The 27,708-nt window shown below is 43.1% G+C and overlaps 2 protein-coding genes across 2 annotated transcripts in view; one reads left to right on the plus strand and one right to left on the minus strand.

Annotated features, from left to right (window-relative positions):
• Window positions 1-24,199, minus strand: part of ANKS3 (ankyrin repeat and sterile alpha motif domain containing 3) — a 58,644-nt gene extending 34,445 nt beyond the window's left edge. The window contains exons 1-7 of the mRNA XM_089659978.1: window positions 24,060-24,199; window positions 15,463-15,647; window positions 10,580-10,778; window positions 6,953-7,077; window positions 6,292-6,373; window positions 3,352-3,487; window positions 1,383-1,538 (exon numbers count right to left, since the gene is read on the minus strand). Of these exons, the coding sequence (XP_089516104.1) occupies window positions 1,383-1,538; window positions 3,352-3,487; window positions 6,292-6,373; window positions 6,953-7,077; window positions 10,580-10,778; window positions 15,463-15,623 (859 nt within the window). The 5' untranslated portion in view covers window positions 15,624-15,647; window positions 24,060-24,199. The remainder of the gene's footprint in view (window positions 1-1,382; window positions 1,539-3,351; window positions 3,488-6,291; window positions 6,374-6,952; window positions 7,078-10,579; window positions 10,779-15,462; window positions 15,648-24,059) is intronic.
• Window positions 24,200-24,639: 440 nt separating this feature from the next.
• The window catches only part of LOC149438318 (dynein axonemal assembly factor 8-like), a 163,782-nt gene continuing 160,713 nt past the window's right edge, over window positions 24,640-27,708 (plus strand). Inside the window, exons 1-2 of the mRNA XM_089659979.1 lie at window positions 24,640-24,732; window positions 26,788-26,934. Of these exons, the coding sequence (XP_089516105.1) occupies window positions 26,818-26,934 (117 nt within the window). The 5' untranslated portion in view covers window positions 24,640-24,732; window positions 26,788-26,817. The remainder of the gene's footprint in view (window positions 24,733-26,787; window positions 26,935-27,708) is intronic.

Raw genomic sequence — 27,708 nt, forward strand, 5'->3', positions numbered from 1 at the left:
CATCGGGAAGGACAAGTCATCAAAAGGAACCAAACTTGTTTTTCGTTCCAAGAGTCGTGTTTACATGTGTTCAGTTTATGTGCGTTTACACTGCGGGAAAAAATGCAGCTTGCTGTACTTTATTATCACTGCACTGCAACACCATGGTGTGAACTTTTCTCATTAGCCAACATTGATTTTGGACTGTCTATGCAGTGGGAAGATGTTCAAAATCATATCCCACTGCAATTGGCGGGAACAGGCATTTAATGCCCGTTTCTTTAACCACTTCCTGTCCGGACACTTTTACCCCCTTCCTGTCCAGGGCAATTTTCAGCTTTCAGCGCTATCACACTTTGAATGACAATTGCGCGGTCATGCAATACTGTACCCATATGAATTTTTTACCATTTTTTTGAGACAGATAAAGCTTTATTTTGGTGGTATTTATTCACCGCTGGGATTTTTATTTTTTTTACTATGTAAATGAAAATGTCCAAAAATTTTGAAAAAAAGTGTTTTTTTTTATAAAATTTTGCAAATAAATAATATTTCATCCTAAATCTTGGCCAAAATTTATTCCGTTATTTTTTTAGTAAAAAAAAAAAAATCCAAATTAGTTTATAACCAAACATTATAATTTTTAAACTTTTTTTTTACATTTTTATTTTATTTTTTTTTATATTATTTTTTATTTTTATTTTTACATACTGTCACCCTAGCAGTACAGTGTCACCATGGTGACACTGTACTACTTGTGGGGGGTGATGAAGATTTTTTTTTTTTACACTGATTGCTTTTACACCCATATAGGATGTAAAAGCAATCATTTCTCTTTCTCTCTGTCTGCATTCTTGCAGTCATTGAGAAATACTGAGTGAGCTGTGATTGGTCACAGCTTGTCACATGGTACAAGGCTGTTGTGAATAGCCTTGTACCATGTGACCTCTGTGATCATTCACAGATTTCACACGTAGTAAGCAATGATGTCACAAGTGACATCTTGCTTACTACTTTGCATGTGATCACTGATTCGCCAATCAGTGATCACATGATCGGGACCTCGTACAGAGGTCCCGTCCGACGATCGGTGTTTCACTGTGTCCGGAGGACACAGCGGACACCGGATCGCGGTGGTGCGCGCTCCTAGGGAGCGCGCACAGCTAGAAAAGGCGGGTGCCATTTAGGAACGGCAACCCGACCTTGGACTGCCACCGCCCTGCCGTTTATAAACACCAGGTGGACGGCAAGAGGTTAAGAACTAAAATGCAACTGACCTTTTTAAACAAAAGGTGTCACAGGTTTGGCAATACTGAAAGTAGTGAAGCATTTCTCTATGCAGAGATATCAGTAGCCTGGATTGTGCCAAGCTTGTATCCAGCCTGTGTCCATTATCTACACACCGTATCCAGCCCGGCTATGTGCACTTCCACCGCCAGTGATCTTTGCCAAGGCTTGAGGCCCGTCATGAATGCTAGGACCTTTGGTCTTCCTCTGTGGTCTTGGCCGGTAGGGGGTGGAAGAAGACTCATCAGATGAGCTGAGATCTTCTTGATGGGCTGAAAACATGAGAAATTTTAGTTAAAAAAAAAAAACCAAAAACACAAATCTCATTTCAAGCGGTTATATTTCATGGGCAGCACAGTGGCTAAATGGTTAGCACTTCCGCCCTGGCAGTACTAGGATCGGTGGTTTGAATCCTAACCACTGCACCACCTGTCTGGAGTTTGCATGTTCTCCCTGTGCCTGCATGGGTTTCCTCCGGGTACTCCGGTTTCCTCCCACACTCCAAAGACATGCTGGTAGGTTAATTGGATCCTATCTAAATTGTCCCTAGTATGCGCATGTATGAATGTAAGTTAGGGACCTTAGATTGTACGCCCCTTGATGGTCAGGGACTGATGTGAATATACAATATATATATGTAAAGCGCTGTGTAAATTGATGGCGCTATAGAAGTGCCTGTAATAAATAAAAATAAATAAAATATGCAACCAGCCCAAACGTCTATCACTGTCTCCTAAGCCCCATAGCTGTTTTATCCTTGACAAGGAGACTCTTTTCTAAGCCACCATTTCTTTTTCCCACCACGTGGTCTAAGCTCTGCCTCCTAAAATGTCTGATCTCTATCTGACCTTTATGCATTCCCCCTCTTCCTATACAACAGTACATGAAGGCCTTCTTGAGGAGGTTGGTCAGTTTGTCAAGAAAACAGGAAGTGAAGGGATTTCCCTCAACAGAGTCCCAAACAGCAGTAAAAACTGGCAGATGGTGTACACCTTCACCATTCTATTAAAAACTTAAACAAAAAGAAAAAAAAGAAAGAAAAAAAAGGAGACAAAAAGAAAGAAAAAAAAAGAGAAAAAAAAAGAAAAGAAAAAAAAAGAGAAAAAAGAAAGAAAAAAAGAGAAAAAAAAGAAAGAAAAAAAAGAGAAAAAAAAAAGGATTTTCATGCAGAACCATCTCTAGGGTTTACAGAGAATGGTGTGAAAAGGAAAAAATATCCAGTGAGGGCAGTTGTGTGGATGAAAAAGCCTTGTTGAGGTCAGAGGAGAATGGGCAGACTGGTTCGAGATGATAGAATGGCAACAGTAACTCAAAATAACTACTCATTACAAACCAAGGTATGCAGAATATCATCTCTGAACGCACAACACATCCAAGCTTGAAGCAGATGTGCCACAATAGCAGAAGACCACACCAGGTGCCACTCCTGTCAGCTAAGAACAGAAAACGGAGGCTACAATTTGCACAGGATCACCAAAATTGGACAATAGAAGATTGGAAACTTGGATGAGTCTCGATTTCAGCTGTGACATTCAGATGGTAGGGTCAGAATTTGGTGTAAACATGAAAAGCATGGATCCATCCTGCCTTGTATCATTGGTTCAGGCTGGTGGTGGTTGTGTAATGGTGTGGGGGAGATTTTCTTGGTACACTTAATGCTCATTAGTATTAACATGCCCATGTCCACCCATTTATGACTCCAGTGTCCCCATCTTCTGATGGCTGCTTCCAGCAGGATAATGCACCATGTCACAAAGGTCAAATCATCTACACTGGTTCCTTGAACATGACAATGAATTCTCTGTACTCCAATGGCCTCCACAGTCACCAGATCTCCATCCATTAGAGCACCTTTGGGATGTGGTGGAAGGGGAGATTCGCATCATGGATGTGCAGCTGACAAATCTGCAGCAACTGAGTGATGTTATCATGTCAATATGGACCAAAACATCTCAGGAATTCCAACACCTTGTTGAATCTATGCCACAAAGAATTAAAGCAGTTCTGAAGGCAAAAGGGGTCCAACCCGGTACTAGCAAGGTGTACCTAATAAAGTCGCCGGTGAATGTAGATATTAATTAATACCTGATCCCTTGCTATTGGGCCGTGACCCTCGGATGCGATACGAGTCCAGTAGTGACACTATCCTTGAATGGCCATATCTTGCTGCCAGTATTCGAGCTGTATCTCCATTATGGTCCACTTCCATCACCTTCACCCCCTACCAAAAAAACAAAAGAAACACTGTATGTTGTATATACACATTATGTGTAAGAGGAAATCAGACCTCACAGCATCACAATACATAGGCATTCAGCAACAAAACCAGACTAGAGAGACCAGACTACTGCTCCCCTTCTGCTATATATGTTATCAGGATGTTGGTCTGCCTAATTTTTTTAAGGTTCAGGATAAACTAGAGATCCTCTTGCTGTCAGCAACATACCAGCTACAGTATTGCTAAATAGAGTGCTCAGCGTTTAAAGCATGGCTCTCTCGCTGTTGGAAATGCAGATCAGAAGCAGCAGCGGAACACCTTGCTAGTCCAGCTAGCAGGGGAATGCCTTCTTCTTCTTGGGATCCTATTGCTAGCAAGTTGTTGCCAGTGATGGTATTCCTAGTATGACATGGGTAGTAATGTACAGGGATGGACTGACAACTCATGGGGCCCCCGGGCAATAGGGGATCATGGGGCCCCTGTGTCCTTGCCCAAACTCAAAAAAGCCTATGAAAAAGGTACCAGGGGCATCTCATGGGGCCCCCTACTGACCCCGGGCCCTCGGGCAGCACCAGAGTTTCCAAATGGCCAGTCCGCCCCTGATAATGTAGCAATGCACACTTGTCTCTGGCAAGGTTTACATTTTCTTGAACCAGGAAAACCTCTCTTATGCAGGCAATAGATGGGTCGAAAACCGGCCGTTTAAAAAAAAAAACAAAAAAACAAAAAATTGGTCGTTCAATAGGCCAACGTTACCACCAATGGTGACATTAAAAAGTATAGCGGTGACAACATTGTATCTATTTGTATCCATTTCGGATACAGATGTTTTTATTCCGATACAAATAGATACATTGTTGCAGTCCTAATACTTTTTCATGTCAAATATAATAGCGGACTGGAATTCTTTTTCTTGCAGGTCACGGCTCATGCGCAGAATTTTTATCGGTAAAACGATCGGCCGATTTGCCCATCATTGCCAGTAAAAATCGGCTGATCGGCAAAATCGGCCGATTTTGTTCCAACTTTACCGATAAAAAAAATGTCCCAAAACCCTGAAAAACGGCCGACCACTTAACCCACTAATGGTGTGAAAATCGGCCGATTTTTTTTTTACGGAAAAATCGGCCAATTTTCGACCCGTCTATGGCCTGCATTAGGCTCTGTTCACACCTATGCAGTTTGCTTTTTGTCTGTTCTGCAGTGCTTTTTGCAGTTTGTCTTGCATTTATCTACATGTGTCTATGCCACAATTTGTGTTTTGTTCAGCATTTTTTTTAGTGGATTTTTTTTTTTTTTTTTGCTGGGCATAATAAAAATGCAAAATGCGGCAAAAACGCACTACCATGCATTTCAGCAGATTCTCCATTGAACTCTATTGGAGAAAAAAAAAGCTGCTTTTTAAAAAGTCCCCGACCCTTTCCAAAAATGCAGCAGCTCAAAAAAGCATAGATGTGAACATGTTTCATAGGAAATTATGTTAAACGGACTGTAGTGCGTTTCTGCAACAAGCATTGGTGTGAACAGAGCCTAAAGGGAAAATCATGTGTATTTTCAGCAAGCACTATGTATGTATTTTTGCAATATGGCTCTGCGTTACTTTAACCCCTTGATGCGATCGCACGCAAATATGCAGCTTCTCGGTGTCTGGGCCTTGATGCCGAGCGGCCGCATATTTGCGTGCAATTAGAAAATACATATGTGCTGAGAGCGCCCGCCCTGAGCGCTCCAAGCACATATGTCTGCGACTCCCGGAAAGGTCCCGATCTCCCCTTTCGATCAGGACCTTTTCCAATCATGTGACCGCCGTGATGGCGAATCACTATATTCACATGACTCTAAAACCCTGCCCCGCGCCCTGGCTTCTGAAACTCTTAAAAGGGCCGGGCGGCAACCGGAGCGAAGAGGTTAACATAACCGAGGTCATGCAAAGCTACAGTATTAGGGTCCTTGGTTTGAAACGCAACCATGGCACCACCTGCTTGGAGTCTGCATGTTCTCCCTGTGCCTGTGTGGGTTTCCTCCGGATAATCTGGATTCTGCCCACACTCCAAAGACATGCTGGGAGGTTCACTGGCTCCTGTCTAAATTGTCCCTAGTATGTGTATGTATGAATGTGAGTTAGGGGACCTTAGATTGTACGCCCCTTGAGGGTTAGGGACTGATGTGAATGTACAATATATATATGTAAAGTCCTGCGTAAATTGACAGCACTATACAAGTACCTGTAATAAATAAATAAAATATTCAGCTAAACACACAGCCAAAGTAGACATAAGGGAGCTGTTTCTCATGCCAAAAGATTTGTATTTTGTCTCTACAGTTCTGACACTTATACAGCTCTGCTATACAGCACAGCCATATGGATGAAATCATTTTTCTTTGTTACCATTATGAAATACAGTAGTAACAACTCTGTGCACCCAGCCTGCAGACTGGACAGTGAAGAAAAAGTACATTGATGAGGTCATCTTTCTGCTCACTTCTACGCTCTCCTCCTAAGCTTGTTCTCTGTCTACACATTTGCATGCAGCACACCTGATTGGCTGGCAGGGCTGTACTTTCCCCCTCCCCCAGTGTTCTGCAGTACAGAGAAATGCAAGAGGTTGATAAGTGAAACACTTATTGTACTTGTTGCATCAAAAAAAAAAAAAAAAATACATAACTGATTTATTATTGAATACAGAGTTGTGGTCATTTGTGTTATAAGAGTGCTGGAGTTCAGAATCAGCCTATTGTCAGAACATCTCAATGTATCTTAAATTTATATTATGTATTGTATTACATATGGACACTGTAGGACTTACATGGTTCAGTAGATGCTGCACTATGATCTCGTGTCCTGAGGCTGCAGCTTCAATGAGAGGAGTAAACCCATACACCGGCTCCCTGGAAAAATCCAACAGAATGCCAATGTTACAGGCACACTGGAAACAAAATTGACTGTATACCTTACAACACAGGTGTCAAACACAAGGCCCGCAGGCCGAATCCGGCCCTCAAGGCCATTTCATGTGGCTCTTGCACCTCTCCTGCAGGTACCCCCTTGTCTTCGCCCCTACCTTGTCTTAGCAGTTGGCAGCAGAGAGGAGAATAGAACTCTTCTGCCAAATCCTGCACCTCTCAGTGCAGCTGCAGCACCCCCTCATCTCTGCCTCCCCTGGTCTCAGCATTCAGCAGACTCTGGTAACTGACTCCACACCTCCTCTGGTCCTCCTCCAGACCCTGCACTTTCTGCTTTCCAGCTCTGCCCCCAAAGGGGGTGCATGGTGATGTTATGGAGGGTGTGGGATCCATGACATCTGATGTAATGGGGGGTGGGGTGCTCTGGACATCTAGTCTTACAGATACAACCAGCCCTTTGGGGGCAACCATGATGCTGATACGGCCCGCGATGAAATGGAGTTTGACACCCCTGGCTTACAATGTGATTGTACAACCTTCTTCAGATAAACAGGACTGTCTTACTTGACATCTGCATTGGCCCCATTCTCCAGTAGGAATCGCAGCATCCGCTGGTGTCCGGCGCTAGTACAGTGAAAGAGAGCAGTCCAACCGCGAGCATCCCTCGCCTCTATCTCAGCCCCATGCTTCTATGGTAGAATAAACAAAAAAACCACAACAAAAATATTAGAGAAACAGCTTGTCGCTAAAGATAGGAGGTCATTTTTATCCATTCTTACAATTTCTACTTCCAAGTTTACTATATTTAGTGTCCAGTCCTATCTTAACCAATTACCCTCCAGAGGAATTACCCCCCATCCTGACCATTTTTTGCAATACGACGCTGCGTTACTTCAACATATGCGCGGTCATGCAAGGCTGCACCCAAATGAAATTTACGTCCTTTTTTTCCCGACAAATAGAGCTTTCTTTTGGTGGTATTTGATCGCCTGTGTGGTTTTTATTTTTTTTTATATTAAAAAAAAAATATATATATTTTTGACTTTTTGCGATTAACATGTCCAGTAAAAAAGAAAATTTACAAATCAAATTTTGGCATAAATTTAGGCCAAAATGTATTCTGCGACAAGTCTATGCTAAGAGAAAACCCAATATGTGTAAATTAATTGGTTTACATGAAAGTTATAGCGTTAACAAAATGGCTATATATATATATATATATATATAAATAAAGCATACAATTTTTTTTTTTACTAGTAATGGCGGCTATATAGGAACTGCGGAGGGCATTCTGACACTGGGGGGAACTGACTTGGTGTCACTGACATCCCCAGTGACACCAATACAGTGATCAGTGCTAATAAAAAGCACGGACACTGTACTAATGGCACTGAGCAGGAAGGGGTTAACACGTGGGGTGATCAAAGGGTTAACTGTGTGCTTTACAATGTAATCACACTGCTTTGTAAGGCTCTGCTATGCAGAACCACACAAAGCAATGTGCAGGAGCTGACAGGGGAGAGATCTGTGTTGTTTATACGCAGGTCTCTCCCCTGTCTGTAATATTCTGAGATCATCGGGTGCCATCGGGGAATCACTGGCCAGGACCCAGTGATTGACAGCCAATGGCAGCACAGGTAGAGCGCGTGTGCCCCCTATCCGGAACTGCAAAAATCACTCCTGGTGCCAGTCTGACTCGATTTCTCAGACTGGTGGTTCCTCCTGCTGACACCTAGCCATTGCAATATGCAATAGTGCCATAGGGGTTACAAGGATTTAAATCAGTGCTGGGAGTTCTGCTACGGCATAATCTTTTAGCAAACTGACCGACGGAGTAAAGCAGTTTCCTTTACAGATACATTATTCTTGGCTGCTTGACAGACACCTTAAATGATTATAGATCAACTGCATTTTTTCTGGTTGTCTAGACCAGGGGTCTCCAGACTTTCTAAACAAAGCGCCAGTTTACTGTCCTTCAAACTTTAGGGGGCCCGGTGCCAGTGGGAATAAAAATGTTTTTTCTAGCATCAGTGGGAGTCAACATTGCTCTATCTTTGCTATCAAGGGGAGGAATGATGCCCCATTGTTGTCATTGGCAGGAATGATGCCCCATTGTTGGTGTGAATGGGCAGAATAGGGTCACATATCAGTGAGATGATTAGTGCCCCAAGGGCTGGATAAAAGGCAAGCAAAGAGCGCAGTATGGAGAGCCCTGGTGTAGACCAGTAATGATGGATTGGATATATCGTTTATTCTGCCTACGTCATACTTACCTTCAGCTTGTCCTCTTGGGTCCCAGTTCATTCGTTTTTGAAAAAATTTCCAACATACCTGATCACTCATATTCGATGGCCACCTGAAAATTGGCCATTTCTGTGACCCACTAATGGTGCAAAATTTGAACGAAAATTCTTTTGAAATTCAACCCGTGTATGGCCGGCTTAAGGCTGGCCATACATTATTCAATTTTCTTGAGAATTTTGCTTTATTTTTACCAAAAACCATATAATAGGAGGTCAAACTTAGACAACACTTTCAATTGTATCCAATTAGGCAGGCCCTTGTACTACATAGCTGAAGGTAAATCTAAAGGAAATTGGACAGAAAATTGCAAAAACAATTGTATAGTATATGGCCAGCCTAATGCAGGCCATAGATGGTACGAAATTATTCCGATTTTTCATTCGATAAATGAAATATCGGTCAGTCTTATATCAGAGGTAACCACCAATGATTACTAAACTCTGCCGATTAAGCCGTGCAAATCATAACCTGTAACAGGTCACTGCACATGCGCATAAAAACTATTGTACGGTTTGACCATCAATGAGGAGATGATCATTTTCTGAAAATTTCCCAACATGACCGATAATCCAAGACAGACAGACAGACAGACAGACAGACAGACAGACAGACAGACAGACACACACACACACAGAAAATCAGACGATTTTTCTTTCGGCAAAAAAATCGGCTGATTTTCGACCCATCTATAGCCTGCATTAGGCTGGTAATCCATTATACAATTTTCTTGAGAATATTGGTTTAGATTGACCAAAAACCATATAATAGGAGGTCACACCTAAACAACACTTTCAATTGTATCCAATTAGGCAGGCCCTTGCACTACATAGTTGAAGGTAAATCTAAAAGAAATTGGGCAGGCATTGGATAGAAAATTGTGCAGTGTATGGCCAGTCTTAGGCTGGCCATACATTAAACATTTTTCTTGAGATTTACCACAAATCATATATGAGGTCAAACTTAAACAACACTTTAAATTGTCTCCAATTAGGCAGGCCATTGCACTACATAGTTGAAGGTAAAACAAAAAAGGTAATTGGGCAGAAATTGGACAGAAAATTGTATAGTGTATGGCAAGCCTTATGCAAGCCATAGACGGGGAGAAAACCGACCGTTTTTTTTTAGAAAAACGAAAAACCGGTCGTTCAGTCGGCTGAAGGTTACCACCACTGGTTAAAAAAAAAAAAGTCGGCTGATCTTTGTCCCATCTACGGCCGGCAAATACAATAGCGGTGTCCCTGCAGAGAACTCCGCTATTATATTTGACAGAAGAAATAGAATATGAATAAGAAGAAGAAGCAAAAAGAAGAAATAGAATATAGAAGAAAGAAGGAGAAAGAAGAAGGAGAAAGAAGAAGAAGAAGAAGAAAGAAGAAGAAGAAGATTCCTTCTTTTCCTTCTTCTTGCTGGTCACTGCTCATGCGCATTTTTTAAAAATCGGTAAAAAGATCGTCCAATTTGTCCATCAGTGCTGTGAAAATCGGCCGAACGACAAAATTGGCCAATTTTTTTTCCAACATGACCAACAAAAAAAAAAAAAGAAAAAAAAAAAAAAGTGTCAAAATCACGAAAAACTGCCGACCCCACTAACGATCCAAAAATCAGCTGATTTTTTTTTTCTGTGAAAAATCGGCAGGTTTTCTCCCTGTCTATGGCCTGCATTAGGCTGGCCATACACTATACAATTTTCTGTCCAATTTCCTTTAGATTTACCTTCAACTATGTAGCACAAGGGCTCGCCTAATTGTATACAATTGAAAGTGTTGTTATGTTTGACCTCCTATTATATGGTTTTTGATAAATCTAAAGAAAGATTCTCAAGAAAATTGAATAATGTATGGCCAGCCTTAGCCTTGGGCATATCTTGTGGTATTCAGCATGTGTTACCTGTATTAGAAAATAGGCCACCCTTTCATTCCCACAGCTGGCCGCGAGCATCAGAGGGGTCTGTCCGATGGGGGTCCTGCAGTTCACATCTACCCCAGCTTCCAGGAGGAGGCTCACCACAGCATCATGACCAATGTAGGAAGCATACATGAGTGGTGTCCATCCACCCAGGTTTTTCTGGTTCAGGTCCACATCCCTTCTGTGGATAAACAAGAGGGCTCTTTTCAGTGATAAGACGAGGTTATACTGTACAATAGAGGCACAAATCTTATAGCAAGTGACATTCCACAGACAAGTAACGTCTTCATTTCCATGTACACTGCAAGACGCATGTCCTGCTGCATTACGTCAATGAGCACCAGAGCACAGGCAGGCAGATGTCAGTGTCAGAGCACTAATGACACTAAATCGGGGCCCCAATCTACTTGTCCAGATAAAAAAAAAAAAAAAGATATTGAACCAAAACCGTATTTAAATCGGAGGTGATTTTAAGAATGTCTGGGGCTTTTAAAACTAAAAAGGCTTTATGGCGACTTAAACATTTAATATTTTTAACATTGCGCTGTTTATCTCCTCCTCCCCTTCCTGCCTCTCTCCAGCACCGCACCCGGGGACTAGCAGGGAGGGGAGAGACCTTGCAGTGTAATGAGCACCGATTGGCTGCTCCTCTGGAAAGGGGAGTGTCCGGCTTATCGTTTATCCCTTTTGCTCCCAAAGATGTCTTTGTGTTATTTGCGCATGTTTAACCCTTTGAGGACCGTAAGATTTTGGAACGCCAAAAGAATCAATTTTTTTTGTTTTTAAAGTTCGTACACTTCAGTTGCTGTAACTAAGCCATTTCATGAAATAATTGGCAAAAAGCTAGATCCATTTGTTGTTTGTTGATAAGAACTAATATTTTGACTCAAACCAAAAAAAAAAAGAGTTTTAAGTTGTTAATCAGATGATACACGTGATTAAAAACATGGGACAAATACGTCCCTTGGTCCTCAAAGGGTTAAAACAATCATTTTAGGCCTGAAGATTACATAAAACCCCCAAACATTATATATTTTCTGAAAGCAGACGCCCTAAAGAATAAAATAGTGGTAGTACCAATTTTTTATGGCGCACGATTTTAACGCAAAATTTATTAAAATATACAAGTAAGTTAATTTTAGGGCATAAAAAAAAGCAATAAATTACGCTATTTTTTTTTTGTAAAATATAAAATGATGAGGTTGCATCGAGTAAATAGATATCCAACATGTCAAACCTTAAATTTGTGCGCGCTCGTGAAATGGCGATGAACTTTAGTACCCTATATGTTCTATAGGTTGACACGTTTAAAGCTCCTTATAGGCCATGACTTTAGAGTTAACCACTTCCCGACCGGCCGTTGTATATAAACGGCCGGACGGTGGCACTGCAGGGTCGGGTGGCCGTCAATAAACGGCCTCCCCGCACCCTGCTTGTGCGCGCTCCCTGGGAGCGCGCAGCACCGTGAAACACCGATCGTCGGACGGGACCTCTGTACGAGGTCCCGATCATGTGATCACTGATTGGCCAATCAGTGATCACATGCAAAGTAGTAAGCAAGATGTCACTTGTGACATCATTGCTTACTACGTGTGAAATCTGTGAATGATCACAGAGGTCACATGGTACAAGGCTATTCACAAAAGCCTTGTACCATGTGACAGGATGTGACCAATCACAGCTCACTCAGTTCTTCTCAATGAGTGCATGAATGCACACAGAGAGAAAGAGAAATGATTGCTTTTACATCCTATATGGGTGTAAAAGCAATCAGTGTAAAAAAAAAAAAAAAAAAATCTTCATCACCCCTCACAAGTAGTACAGTGGTCACCATGGTGACACTGTACTGCTAGGGTGACAGTATGTAAAAAATAAAAATAAAAAATAATAATATAAAAAAATAAAATAAAAATGTAAAACAAATGTTTAAAAATTATAATTTTTGCTTATAAACTAATTTGGATTTTTTTTTTTTTTACTAAAAAGATAACGGAATAAATTTTGGCTAAGATTTATGATGAAATATTATTGATTTGCAAAATTTTATAAAAAAAACACTTTTTTTCAAAATTTTTGGACATTTCATTTACATAGCAAAAAAAATACAAATCCCAGTGGTGAATAAATACCACCAAAATAAAGCTTTATCTATCTCAAAAAAATGGTAAAAAATTCATTTGGGTACAGTGTTGCATGACCGTGCAATTGTCATTCAAAGTGTGATAGCGCTAAAAGCTGAAAATTGCCCTGGTCAGGAAGGGGGTAAAAGTGTCCGGTCTGGAAGTGGTTAAGGAGCAGGTCTGGTGCTAAATGATTGCTCTCATTCTGGCGTGTGTGGCAATATGTAACACGTGTATCACAATCGACAGTTTCATGCGTAGGCGCCCCAGCATGTGCTTTTATGTTTGTACATGCATATAAAGTGGGGGTGGGGTGCCTCAATATTTTTTTTTGGGGGGGGGGGGGGTGGTATGTGCTTGGGTGTAACTTTAATTTTTTATAACTGAAAGAAAAAAAAATTTTTTTTTTCATCCGCTCTTCTCCCTGCCCTCTAGGCGACAGCGAGCTGGCCCCAGCCCCGCAGATGATCAAGCTCCTTCTATAGGTCATTCGTTTAGCGTTACGGAGGTGGTCTGGTGCTAGAATTATTGCTCTCATTCTGGCGTGCGCCGCGATATGCAACATGTGTATCACAATCAACGGTTTCATTCGTAGGCACTCCAGCATGTGCTTTTACGTTTGTACGTGCATATATGTGGGTGTGGGGGCATCAATATTTTTTTTTTTGGGGGGGTGGTATGTGCTTGGGTGAAACTTTCATTGTTTACAATTAAAAAAAAAAATTATTTTTTTTTTTTATCCACTCTTCTCCCTCCTCTCTAGGCGAAGGTGAGCTGGTCCCAGGAGGTTGGGGGGGAAGGGTGGAGACACTGACACTGTGTGGAAGCAATCAGGCGGCAATGCTGCCGGCCAAACGCTTCCACCTAACAGGTCAGCCTGCTGCTTGCAGGGCTAAAGGATATAATAAAAAAAAAAAAAAAAAACACTACCTGCCCGGCACCCAGAGCTACATGTCCCGGGTGTCGGGCGATAGGAGTCCAACATCCCTGCACCTACAGCAACGCTATGTGTATTATCTCCAAAGTTTGGTAAACTATCATAAACATGATCAATCAACGTAGTGGACACAATCCGGCAGTCCCATAGCAGTCTTACTCCTACGCTAAAAAATGCTAAAGATGCGGCAAAACGCTAATGCAAAAACTCAAAAAAAAAAAAAACGCATGTTTTTAAAGTGAGTTTACACAGCTAACATTACCAGCGTTATCAAATCGTCCCGTGTGTATGAGGGCTAATGCAGGCCATAGATGGGTTGAAAATCGGCCGATTTTTCGGCCGAAAATAAAAATCGGCCGATTTTCGGACAGTTAGTGGGCTAATTGTTCGGCCGTTTTTCGGTATTTTGGCAGATTTTTTTTATCGGTAAAGATGGGAAAAAAAAAAAAAAAAAAAAAAAAAAAAAAAAAAAAAAAAAATCGGACGATTTTACCGATCGGCCGATTTTCGCGGCAATGGTGGGCAAAACGGCCGATCTTTTTACCGATAAAAAAATCTGCGCATGAGCCGTGACCTGCAAGAAGAAGGGAGAAGGAGGGAGAGAGAAGGAGGGAGGGAGGGAGAGAGAAGGAGGGAGGGAGGGAGGGAGAAGGAAGGAGAAGAGGAAGAAGAAGAAGAAGAGGATGGAGAAGAGGATGGAGAAGAGGATGGAGAAGAGGAAGGAGAAGAGGAAGGAGAAGAGGAAGGAGAAGAGGAAGGAGAAGAGGAAGGAGAAGAGGAAGGAGAAGAGGAAGGAGAAGAGGAAGGAGAAGAGGATGAAAAAGGAGAAGAGGATGGAGAAGAGGAGGAGAGGAAGGAGAAAGGAGGGAGGAGAGAGGAGAGAGGAGAGAGGAGAAGAAGAAGAATTCCAGTCTGGCAAAAATTGTCCCTGCAGAGAGCTCTGCTATTTCTTTGACAGTTCCTTGACATTTATAGCGGTTGCAACAATGTATCTACTTGTTTCCAAATAAAAACATCTGTATCCTAAATGGCTACAAATAGATACATTGTTGCAACCGCTATAAATGTCAAGGAACTGTCAAAGAAATAGCAGAGCTCTCTGCAGGGACACTTTTTGCCGGCTGTAGACGGGATGAAAAATTGGCCTATTTTTTTTTACCGTTCCTGGTAAAGTCGGCCACTTGAACGACCGATTTTTAGTTTTTTTTAAAGAAAATTTGGCCGGTTTTCTCCCCATCTATGGCCTGCATTATTGAACAAGCTGAAGGTAGCTGCTGATTGGTTACCATGCACAGCTGCACCAGATTTTGCACTCTCCAGTTTTAGTAAATCAACCCTGCTGTTGTTGGGTAGGTAGAAAGCACTGCAATGGCAGATGTCTTTAGATCTACTAACTGTTTTGAGATGTAGTTTTTACCAGGTAACCAAGGCTTATAGATCACGCTTACCCCCGGTTCACATATATATGGCCGTGTGGGCCGCGTTTTGCGCAGGCACGAGAGACCATTCATTTGAATGGACTCCCGTGCCCTGGGACACGCAGGGAAGACGTCCCTGCACTTCTTTTGAAAACGCAGCCCACACGGGTACCTCGGTTCCCAGTACGGTTGCGATTTCCACTGTGGGCGGCGTGCCATTAGAATTAATGGCACCCGCCCACGGATCCGCATTCCTCTGTGCGGGTGGTGCGGCTGCACGGATTTTCGCGCGGATCCGCAGCTACACCACCCGCACAGATGTGAACCAAGCCTAAGTTATGAAGTGGCCCAGTTCAGGATAGATTGACTACAACAATGTGTTACTCCTACCTGCACACGCAGCTCTGAACAACCTCATACTGTCCTATAGAAGCCGCTGTGTGAAGATCCAAAGGCAATTCTTTTCCATCCAATGGCTCCCCGTACCACATGGACAGACTGCGGCTCAACATCTCTGTCTCGCTGGACTCATCACTGAGCTCACTCGCCATCGTGCCAAAACCAGTAGATGTATCCTATGATGAGTAACAAAAGAAAACAAAGAGCAAAGGGAATAAAGGAATGCAAGTAAGCCCATAAATCTCAGCAATACGAACAATCTACACTTAAAGTGTTACTAAACCCACAACAGTAAAATCTGTCTGTATATGCAGTAAAGCATGCTGGTTATACTCACTGTGGAACCTAAGGGGTTAATCCCCTGCATTGTGTAAAAATGCTGTTTGATCCTGACTTCTCTGATCCTCCCCTTCTTCCAGTGTCCCCCTCTTATCTCATGATCAGACACGGCATGTGGAGTCACTCTGCACATGCTCAGTTTGGTGTGTATTGCTGAGTTTTTCTTGGGAGTGCATGTGATCAGCACAGGGCCAATCAGCACTGTCCAGACAGAGGTCAGAGGTTTTGCATCCAGCTAGAGCAGAAAACTCCTTCTACAAGCTTTAACCAGTGCTCTGCTGGACACTGACTGCTGAGAAAAGGTATTTAGCAGTTTATAGTATACTAAAATAATTTCATTTCCATGTTCTGTGTAGTATGGGAGAGCGGATATAGTGAATGCGGGGTCCGGGGAGAGCGGATATAGTGAATGCGGGGTCCGGGGAGAGCGGATATAGTGAATGCGGGGTCCGGGGAGAGCGGATATAGTGAATGCGGGGTCCGGGGAGAGCGGATATAGTGAATGCGGGGTCCGGGGAGAGCGGATATAGTGAATGCGGGGTCCGGGGAGAGCGGATATAGTGAATGCGGGGTCCGGGGAGAGCGGATATAGTGAATGCGGGGTCCGGGGAGAGCGGATATAGTGAATGCGGGGTCCGGGGAGACCGGATATAGTGAATGCGGGGTCCGGGGAGACCGGATATAGTGAATGCGGGGTCCGGGGAGACCGGATATAGTGAATGCGGGGTCCGGGGAGACCGGATATAGTGAATGCAGGCTCCGGGGAGATCGGATATAGTGAATGCAGGGTCCGTGGAGATCGGATATAGTGAATGCAGGCTCCGGGGAGATCGGATATAGTGAATGCAGGCTCCGGGGAGATCGGATATAGTGAATGCAGGCTCCGGGGAGATCGGATATAGTGAATGCAGGGTCCTGGGTATAGTAACACTTTAACGGTTTTGTTAGACTAGGCACTAAAGACTGAACACAGTTTGCAGCGGCTGAGTATATTAGAAAAGGAGCAACACTTAGGATGGACACACATATGCAAAATTACAGAATCCCATTTGGAGAAAGTATATTTTCTGTACACAACAATCTTCCTGTAGTTAATACTTCAATGATAGATTAAGGGAAGGTTATAACTCCTGTCTGATTTGTCATCCATGTCCCATTGGAGAGATTTTCCTTCACTTTCTGTCCCACTGTCAAAACAGGAAGGAGGAAATTCCTCCAATGTGCTAGTGTCCTCATTGGAAGATTTCTCTTCTATTCCTGTTTTGGGGACAGCACAACATTTAAGATTGGGGACGGGGTGGGCACAGATGGCAATAAATACTGGACAGTTCTATCTAATTACTCTCCACTATATCCAAAAATAAAAACTGAAGGTTTGTCCCTAATTGTAGTGGTTCTAAAGGCTGAAATTTCTTTTACCTTCATGCATTCTATTCATAAAGTTTAAAAAAAAAATAAAAAAAACTTCTGTATCCGGCTAAAAGTGATACTAAAGTCGCCTTTTTTTGTAATAAAATAACAAACAAGCCATAAATACCTGCTCTGTGCAGTAGTTTTGCACACAGATACCCTGATCCTCTTCTTTTCGAGTTCCCAGCTGGTGCTCCTGGCTCCTCCCCCTCGAGCAGTGCCCCCAGAGAAAGCCACTTGACCTGGGGACACTGGCGCATGATTGTTTCCGAGCCACTGCCCTATGTGTCCATAAGACACATACAGCCGTGGCTCAGGCCTGCCCTCTACTCTCTCCTCATTGGCTCACTGGCTGTGATTGACAGCAACGGGAGCCAACGGGCTCAGCCAATGAGGAGGAAGAGTCCCCATACAGCTGAGGCTATCGTAAGCATCGTTGGATGTGAAGGGTCTTCGGTAACAATGGGGGGGGGGGGGTTTAGCTGCTGCACACAGAAGGTTTTTTTTACCTTCTTGCATAGAACATGAAGTTAAAAAACCTTGAGCCTTTAGAACCACTTTAACTGAGCCCCATCGCAATCCTGTGCCGTACATGAGAGCAACAGTTTTCTCTACTCTGTCCCTTCTCACAGGGATCCATAGCAGCGGGGCTTAGAGAGCTGGGGGTGGAGAAATAGCAGTACACTGATCCTATCATTGAATCAGAATCACCAGGGATTTCACACAAAGTAATACAAAGAGAACAGGATATTTTTTTTTTTTAAACACAAGTACATGGTACAAGAGACACATAGAACATGAAATGTTGCGGTAACACATTTCAAATACTCCAAAAGGATAGGTAAATTTATCAAAAGATCAGGATATAGATAGGAAAGGAAAAGAAAATATTGTACAGTAAATGCTTACTACTTGTGAAATCTGTGAATGATCACAGAGGTCACATGGTACAAGGCTATTCACAACAGCCTTGTACCATGTGACAAGCTGTGACCAATCACAGCTCTCACAGTATTTCTCAATGGTTGCAAGAATACAGCCAGAGAGGAGAAATGATTGCTTTTACAGCCTTTATGGGTGTAAACCAATCAGTGTAAAAAGAAAAAAAAAAAAAAAAAAAAAAAAAAAGGAAAAAGTACATTCCATCCTAACCACATCATGTTTTATAAAGGAACAAGAACCATAATAATTCAGGGATTTTCCGTTCTGACAAATTTCTCTGAATAATCCTTTGCTGTTATTCTGCTATTCTTCCTAAACAACAACCCAAATTCAGGTTAAGTTACATATTAAAGATTCCAAACTGCAGCTTCCCTTTAAATATGCAGCAGTCAGGCTTAGCTTAATGGTTTACTAAGATTCCAAGAAGTCTCTGAACACCGGCCATTCCTACCAGCACAATGGAGGGATGTTTTCATTCTAGCACTACTTTCGCTTTAAGCCCTTGTTCACACTGACTGCTACTCCGAAATCACACGACTTTACTTGAAGTAGCATGATTTAAAAGCTGCAGATCAGTGCGATTTGTACCTCTGATTGCACTGTGGCTTACAAGTTCATTTAACAGAATGCAATGCAAATCGCAATGAAATCAGAAGAAAAAGTAGTGCAGGAACTATGGTTGAAATCGCTCTACTTCAAATCGTACTGATTAACCCTAGGTTCACACCTAAGTATTTTCAGAAACGCACTACAGTCCACTTAACATGATTTCCTATGGGACAGGTTCACATCTCCGTGTTTTCACCCGGTGCATTTTTTGGCCAATCAGTGATCACATGAATAGTAGTAAGCAAGATGTCACTTGCTGACATCATTGCTTACTACGTGTGAAATCTGTGAATGATCACAGAGGTCACATGGTACAAGGCTATTCACAACAGCCTTGTACCATGTGACCAATCACACCTCTCACAGTATTTCTCAATGGCTGCAAGAATGCAGCCAGAAAGAAGGAGATATTATTATTATTATAATAATACAGGATTTATATATTATTATTATTATACAGGATTTATATATTATTATTATTATACAGGATTTATATATTATTATTATTATACAGGATTTATATATTATTATTATACAGGATTTATATATTATTATACAGGATTTATATATTATTATTATTATACAGGATTTATATAGCGCCAACAGTTTGCTCAGCACTTTACAATATAACGGAAGACAATACAGCAACAATACAAGAGGGATAGGAGGGCCTGCTCCTTGGAGCTTGCAATCTAGGAGCGAGGAGAAATGATTGCTTTTACAGCCTTTATGGGTTTATTAAAAATGGGTTTTTTAAAAAAAAAAAAAAAAAATCTTCATCACCACCAAGTAATACAGTGTCACTATGGCGACACTGTACTGCTAGGGTGATGGTATGTTAAAAAAAAAAAAAAAATAATAATAATATAAAAAATTAAAATTTTAAAAATTGTTTTGAAAAATTATAATTTTTGATTATAAACTAATTAGGTATTATTTATTTTTTTTTTACTAAAAAGATAGATGAATACATTTTGGTCAAGATTTATGAAGAAAGATTATTTGCAAAATTTTATAAGAAAAACATTTTTTTTTCAACATTTTTGGACTTTTTCATTTATATAGCAAAAAAAAAAATTAAAATCCCAGTGGTGAATAATTACCACCAAAATAAAGTTTTGTCTGTTTAAAAAAAAATGCTAACAATTTCATATGGGTACAGTGTTGCATGACCGCGCAATTGTCATTCAAAGTGTGATAGCAATGAAAGCTGAAAAGTGGCCTGGACTGGAAGGGGGTGAAAGGACTTGAAGTGGTTAAAGAATACTAAAAAATAAAAAAAATGATGATATACATGTTCACACTACAAGGAGGTGTGAATGCAGCCGGAACAGCCTGAACCCCAAGGCACTGGATGATTATGGCAGTGGGGGAAGGGAGGAGGAGTCGGAGGAAGATTTCAGATCATTTCAAAACCCAAAAGCACAAGTGGCATGGTTGACTCTACAGGTGAAACTCGAAAAATTAGAATAACATGCAAAAGTTCATTTATTTCAGTAATGTAACTTAAAAGGTGAAAAACCTTTCATGAAAACCCCAAATCCACAATCTCAGAAAATGAGAATATTGTGAAAAGGTGCAATATTCTCGGCTCAAAGTGTCCCACTCTAATCAGCTAATTAAGCCATAACACCTGCAAAGGGTTCCTGAGCCTTTAAATGGTCTCTCAGTCTGGTTCAGTAGGAATCACAATCATGGGAAAGGCTGCTGACCTGACAGTTGTGCAGAAAACCATCATTGACACCCTCCATAAGGAGGGAAAGCCTCAAAAGGTAATTGCAAAAGAAGTTGGATGTTCCCAAAGTGCTGTATCAAAGCACATTAATAGAAAGTTATGTGGAAGGGAAAAGTGTAGAAGAAAAAGGTGTACAAGCAGCAGGGATGACCGCAGCCTGGAGAGGATTGTCAGGAAAAGGCCATTCAAAAGTGTTGGGGACTTTCACAAGGAGTGGACTGAGGCTGGAGTCAGTGCATCAAGAGCCACCACACACAGACGGATCCTGGACATGGGCTTCAAATGTCGTATTCCTCTTGTCAAGCCGCTCCTGAACAAACAAGCGTCTTACCTGGGCTAAAGAAAAACAGACCTGGCCTGTTGCTCAGTGCTCCAAAGTCCTCTTTTCTGATGAGAGCAACTTTTGCATCTCATTTGGAAACCAAGGACCCCGAGTATGGAGGAAGAATGGAGAGGCACACACTGCAAGATGCAAGATGTCCAGTGTGAAGTTTCCACAGTCTGTGTTGATTTGGGGAGCCATGTCATCTGCTGGTGTTGGTCCACTGTGCTTCATTAAGTCCAGGGTCAACACAGCCGTCTACCAGGAGATTTTGGAGCACTTCATGCTTCCTTCCGCAGACGAGCTTTATGGGGATGCTGACTTCATTTTCCAGCAGGACTTGGCACCTGCCCACACTGCCAAAAGCACCAAAACCTGGTTCAATGACCGTGGGATTACTGTGCTTGATTGGCCAGCAAACTCGCCTGACCTGAACCTCATAGAGAATCTATGGGGCATTGCCAAGAGAAAGATGAGACATGAGACCGAACAATGCAGAAGAGCTGAAGGCCGCTATTGAAGCATCCTGGTCTTCCATAACACCACAGCAGTGCCACAGGCTGATAGCTTCCATGCCACGCCGCATTGAGGCAGTAATTGCTGCAAAAGGGGCCCAAACCAAGTACTGAGTACATATGCATGCTTAGACTTTTCAGAGGTCCAATATTGTTCTATGTACAATCCTTGTTTTATTGATTGCACGGAATATTCTAATTTTCTGAGATTGTGGATTTGGGGTTTTCATGAGCTGTAAGCCATAATCATCACAATGATGACAAATCACGGCTTGAACTATCTTGCTTTGCATGTAATGAGTCTATCTCATATATTAGTTTCACCTTTGAAGTTGCTGCACTGAAATAAATGAACTTTTGCACCATATTCTAATTTTTCGAGTTTCACCTGTAAGTAACGTCCCTTGTGCTGATTGCTTTCTTGTTGGCTAAACTAAGGCATTCTCTCCCCCCACCCCCAATACTGTACGCTCCAATGTCTGGCGCTGAGACCTGTAGTCAGGCAAGAACAGACAGCCTGGCATTAAGTGACATGAATTCAAGACTTTTTCTGAATGGAGGAGGTGTGCAACTAATGACCTGATGTGTGCAACAACTCAGACTACAAGTCTCAGCACCAGAGGGGCTTACAATACTGAGGGGGCTGCATGAAAGGAGGAGTATTAATGGATGGAAAACATGGGACACACCTCAATACAGAGAATGTATCTCCATACAACCCAACGATCAAAACGTATTTTTTTTTTTTTTTATGGAGTTCAGCTTTAACATACCGATAATGAAAAATGTCTGCTATTAATACATTGTATTGGGAAGAAAATAAATACGCTCAGCAAGATCACATCTTCATATTATACACAGAGCTCCTAATACACAGACATCAGGACACAGAGCTCTCCTCTCCTCCTAATACACAGACATCAGGACACAGAGCTCTCCTCTCCTCCTAATACACAGACATCAGGATGCGGAGCTCTCCTCTCCTCCTAATACACAGACATCAGGATGCGGAGCTCTCCTCTCCTCCTAATACACAGACATCAGGACACAGAGCTCTCCTCTCCTCCTAATACACAGACATCAGGACACAGAGCTCTCCTCTCCTCCTAATACACAGACATCAGGACACAGAGCTCTCCTCTCCTCCTAATACACAGACATCAGGACACAGAGCTCTCCTCCTAATACACAGATATCAGTACGCGGAGCTATCCTCTCCTCCTAATACACAGATATCAGTACCCGGAGCTCTCCTCTCCTCCTAATACACAGACATCAGGACACGGAGCTCTCCTCTCCCCCTAATACACAGACATCAGTACGCGGAGCTCTCCTCTCCTAATACACAGACATCAGGACGCGGAGCTCTCCTCTCCTAATACACAGACATCAGGACACGGAGCTCTCCTCTCTTCCTAATACACAGACATCAGGACACGGAGCTCTCCTCTCTTCCTAATACACAGACATCAGGACACGGAGCTCTCCTCTCTTCCTAATACACAGACATCAGGACACGGAGCTCTCCTCTCTTCCTAATACACAGACATCAGGACACGGAGCTCTCCTCTCTTCCTAATACACAGACATCAGGACACGGAGCTCTCCTCTTCTCCTAATACACAGACATCAGGACGCGGAGCTCTCCTCTCTTCCTAATACACAGAGCTCTCCTCTCCTCCTAATACACAGACATCAGGACACGGAGCTCTCCTCTCCTCCTAATACACAGACATCAGGACGCGGAGCTCTCCTCTCCTAATACACAGAAATCAGTACGCGGTGCTCTCCTCTCCTCCTAATACACAGACATCAGTAGGCGGAGCTCTCCTCTCCTAATACACAGACATCAGGACACAGAGCTCTCCTCTCCTCCTAATAGACAGACATCAGTACGCGGAGCTCTCCTCTCCTCCTAATACGCAGAGCTCTCCTCTCTTCCTAATACACAGAGCTCTCCTCTCCTCCTAATACACAGACATCAGGACACAGAGCTCTCCTCTCCTCCTAATACACAGACATCAGTATGCGGAGCTCTCCTCTCCTCCTAATACGCAGAGCTCTCCTCTCTTCCTAATACACAGAGCTCTCCTCTCTTCCTAATACACAGACATCAGGACACAGAGCTCTCCTCTCCTCCTAATACACAGACATCGGGACACAGAGCTCTCCTCTCCTCCTAATACACAGACATCAGGACACAGAGCTCTCCTCTCTTAATACACAGATATCAGTACGCGGAGCTCTCTTCCCCTCCTAATACACAGACATCAGTACGCGGAGCTCTCCTCTCCTCCTAATACGCAGAGCTCTCCTCTCTTCCTAATACACAGAGCTCTCCTCTCTTCCTAATACACAGAGCTCTCCTCTCTTCCTAATACACAGAGCTCTCCTCTCTTCCTAATACACAGACATCAGGACACAGAGCTCTCCTCTCCTCCTAATACACAGACATCAGGACACAGAGCTCTCCTCTCCTCCTAATACACAGACATCAGGACACAGAGCTCTCCTCCTAATACACAGACATCAATACACAGAGCTCTCCTCTCTTAATACACAGACACCAGGACACAGAGCTCTCCTCTCCTCCTAATAGACAGACATCAGTACACAGAGCTCTCCTCTCTTAATACACAGATATCAGTACGCGGAGCTCTCTTCCCCTCCTAATACACAGACATCAGGACACAGAGCTCTCTGTATTAGAACTTACCTCCCTCACCCTTCAGCCCCTGGACTCCCTTCCCCCGCACAGCACTCTGGGATTTGTAGTTCTCGTCCGACCACCAACTTCCAAGTTGTTAACTTTTCCCAACTACATTTCCCAGACTTCTTCAGCCTCAGCCCCGCCCTCTTTATGACAGTCAGGAGCACTAGCCAGTGACATGTTCGGAGAAGTCCAAGCGTCCAACAATGTGACCAATAGCAGCTCTGTGAGCCTCGTCCTCACCGATGTGCACTTAACACTCTGTCATGACGCCACGTGCTAGAAGTGCATGTGATAATATGACACCATTGTATTTTATCCGCCGTGCTGTCACTGTGGTCTGGCTCACATAGCGGTCACCGCCCCAGGCTGAGTTACTTCCTATGTTCCTGTTAGGACCCTAAAAGGCGGGGCTTCTGCTTGTTGCCGGGTTACTAAGCGTGCTAGGGATGCGAAGGCACGTTTTGGGCGGGGCTATGACTTGGATAGTCTTCACTGGCGGAATGAACGTGTTTCCCCATGTGGGCGTAACTTCGAACAAAGCTCGGCCCCTTTTTGGGTGTTACTATAATACGTGGGCGTGACCCCTGTCTGCACCTGCTCTCAGCAGCATCTTAGGGGCGGAGTTTGGGTTGCATGGGCGGTACTGAGAGACAAGTGCTGTAGGTAGCACGAGCAGGTAGGTGGCTGTGGGGTGTATGGATAGCGCCGGGCAGTGTCGTTATAGAGCGTACTGAGGGGACTGTGTGGTTAGTGGTGCGTAAATGTGCAGCAAGCTGCCGCAAACTGGGTTTGGACCTGGTTTCCATAGTAACAGGCACGCTGAGAGACAAACTGACCACGTGATCATATGCCCGATCTGTTGGGCAGCCGGGGTCTCTCGTGCTGTAGTTGTCATGCTTGGACCTCTAGTGCCACATTCGACTTCTGGGCCCGGGAAGGGAGCATTGTTTTCTGAAGTGGGCCATAAACTTGTTCCTGAACCTTCATACCAGAAATGGGGATGCTCAGGGCCCGGTAGCCTCCCTAGCTGTCTGATTATGTACATTTTTTGGTACTTGTCTGTTAATTCACCGGATTTATATATATTTTTTTTAATTTTTTTTATTTAACTATATCAACATTTTTTGCATGGAAATATGTATTTTTTTTTTTATTGTAGGCCGGTAATTTTTAGGAATAACTTGCTGAAATCTGTCTGAACAAGAGTCTAGTAAACATACCGGGTATGTTAAAATTTGAAACACGAAATCATAAATTTTAATTTAATAAATAATCCTAAAAAATAATAAATTTAATTCAATAATATAATCAAACCAAAAACACTGAAATTTGAAATATAGCGCCAAGTTCGCACATCGCTGAGCAAAGTCGCAGAATCGTTTTCAGTGTCTGATGACGAATTTCCCCCACGAATCATTATCACTCAATTCTGCAAGTGGTTCTGATTTACTATCGCTGTTCTCTAGCCGGTCTAAAACCGCTTTTGACCTAAAGGGACACTTTTTGGACGCCATGGACGTTTCTCAGTTTCCAGGCAGAAAGAACGGTACAAATGCAGGCAGGGCGCCGGACAAAGCACTCGGGACAAAATGTATGTGAAATGGTTTGATACAGTAATGTTTTACTATGTGATTTTAGTGAATTTAGTGAATGTCACTTTTTGACATTTTTAAATCTCCCGCCGTTCAGTCCTGACGTCGCAGGGAACAGAACCCTGAAGACAGATGCCGGCATCGGCCGGAGGACATTACAGGGGACACTGCAGGAGGGACATCGTGGGAGCGACGGACAAGGTAAGTGCAGAAGGGATCCTGGAGCAACACTGCAGGGTATTCCCAATTGTAGCTCGGGGTTACCGCTTGTGGTGCTAAAACTTTACCCCGAGCTACACTCGGGAATACCTCCAGGGGGGTTAAATGGGTCATAAAATTGATCCTGAATCTTCTTACCAGAAATGGGGATGATGAGGACACCTGATGTAAGGGGAGACTCTTATAGGAACCCTTATATAGGGGGGATTCTGAGGAGGATTCCGGATGTAAGGAGGGACTCCGATAGGGACACCTGATTTAAGGGGGCACAAGTTCTGTTTAATCATGCTAATACATACTAGTGCTCTCTATTCACTCCTGCACTGCCTCTGCACTACTTGTCAGATGTTACTTCCGGGTTGTGACTCCGTGGTACAGAAGTGTGCCGAGTGAATAGGGAACATTGGTTCCATGCATCTCTGTCATACAATTGACATTATGCACCCTGCCTTTTTTACTGCACCCCCAGATCAGGTAGGCTAGATCTAACCCTGTTTAACAATGAAACCTGGAAGCTGATTGGTTTCTATGCAGAGCTGCTCCAGATTTTGCACTCTCCAGTTTTAGTAAATCAGCCCCTATGCATACTGTACCAGCCCTCTAACAATTTCATTTATGCTTTTAAGACCTTAGTACAGGTCTTGTCAATGAGAGAACCATGGCATCCAATTAGCAGTCATCGTTACCTGTTGTCACCAGGCTACCCTTTAATCTCATGGCTTTCTATGAGATACCGCACTTATCATTATTGTACTTCTAGTTTTTATAAATCGGTGAAACTTTTCCAATCTGCAGCTTTAAGATCCTTTCCAGGGATGGGTCAGCAGTTCATTATTTTTGGTTTTAATTGGTTCCTCCTTGTCTTGTATCAGAGATCCTTAGAAGGATTCCATTTCATGTTTGTTTGTGCTTTTCCCCAGGCTTTTTGGTAGATTTTGCATAGTCTGAAAATGTCCGCTGAGCAGGAATATTCTACGACCCGGGAACAATGGACTGGAATTTATAACATTGAGTCAGTCCTCTCCTCAGTCAATGCACCTTCTCTGGACTCTGATGAGGACTCCATGGTGGGTATATAAAGTGATAAATCATTTTACACAGCTGATCAGGCACAAAACAATTTATTGATAATACATGCAAAGTACATGGACAACAAAAACATGGAATGGAGACTTAATAAACAATTGAAGGCAAGGTTCTTATCTAAAAGGGCTCATTCACACAGGCAGCAAGGGGTTGGTAAAAGCAAGCAGTTGAGCTGCAGGTTTACCACCTAACTAAAGAAGGGTATGCCGCTGCTCAGGGCTATACACATGATGTGACTGCAATGCTTTACTTCATGTCAAAAATTAAAATATACCAACGGTACCTCTGCCAAACGTGACCTATTTTAAAGTACGAGGCCACACTGGAACCACCTAAATGATTGCTGCACAGTCGTTCAGCCTTTTTAACTACATGCCGCCCAGCCACTGTACATATACGGCGGCAGGGCAGCACTCACAGGCAAAACCACGTTTTAAAACATGTGTTTTGTAAACAAATAGGGGGTGCGTGCGAGGCGCCCTATCTGTCCCGTGGATAACCGCCGCAGATGTCAGTCGCCGGGTCACAGCCGCTCCTTAGCGGCTAAGTCCCGGCGATCGGCGGCAAACAGTGACAGAGAGCACAGCTGCAGTAGCTGTGCTGTCTGTCACTTCCCTGTCAGCTCGAGGATGAGCTGATCGCGAAAGAACAGTTTCTCTTTCTCGATCAGCCTTGTCCCGTCCAGCACACACCCCCGCCCCCTAGTAAAACACTCCCCCTCACTCCTATAACCCTTCCCTGCTAAATAAAGTTAA

Source organism: Staurois parvus, unplaced genomic scaffold, assembly GCF_062004578.1.
Source record: "Staurois parvus isolate SC_StPar_1 unplaced genomic scaffold, SC_StPar_1.0 ptg001193l, whole genome shotgun sequence".
NCBI classification, from domain to species: domain Eukaryota; kingdom Metazoa; phylum Chordata; class Amphibia; order Anura; family Ranidae; genus Staurois; species Staurois parvus.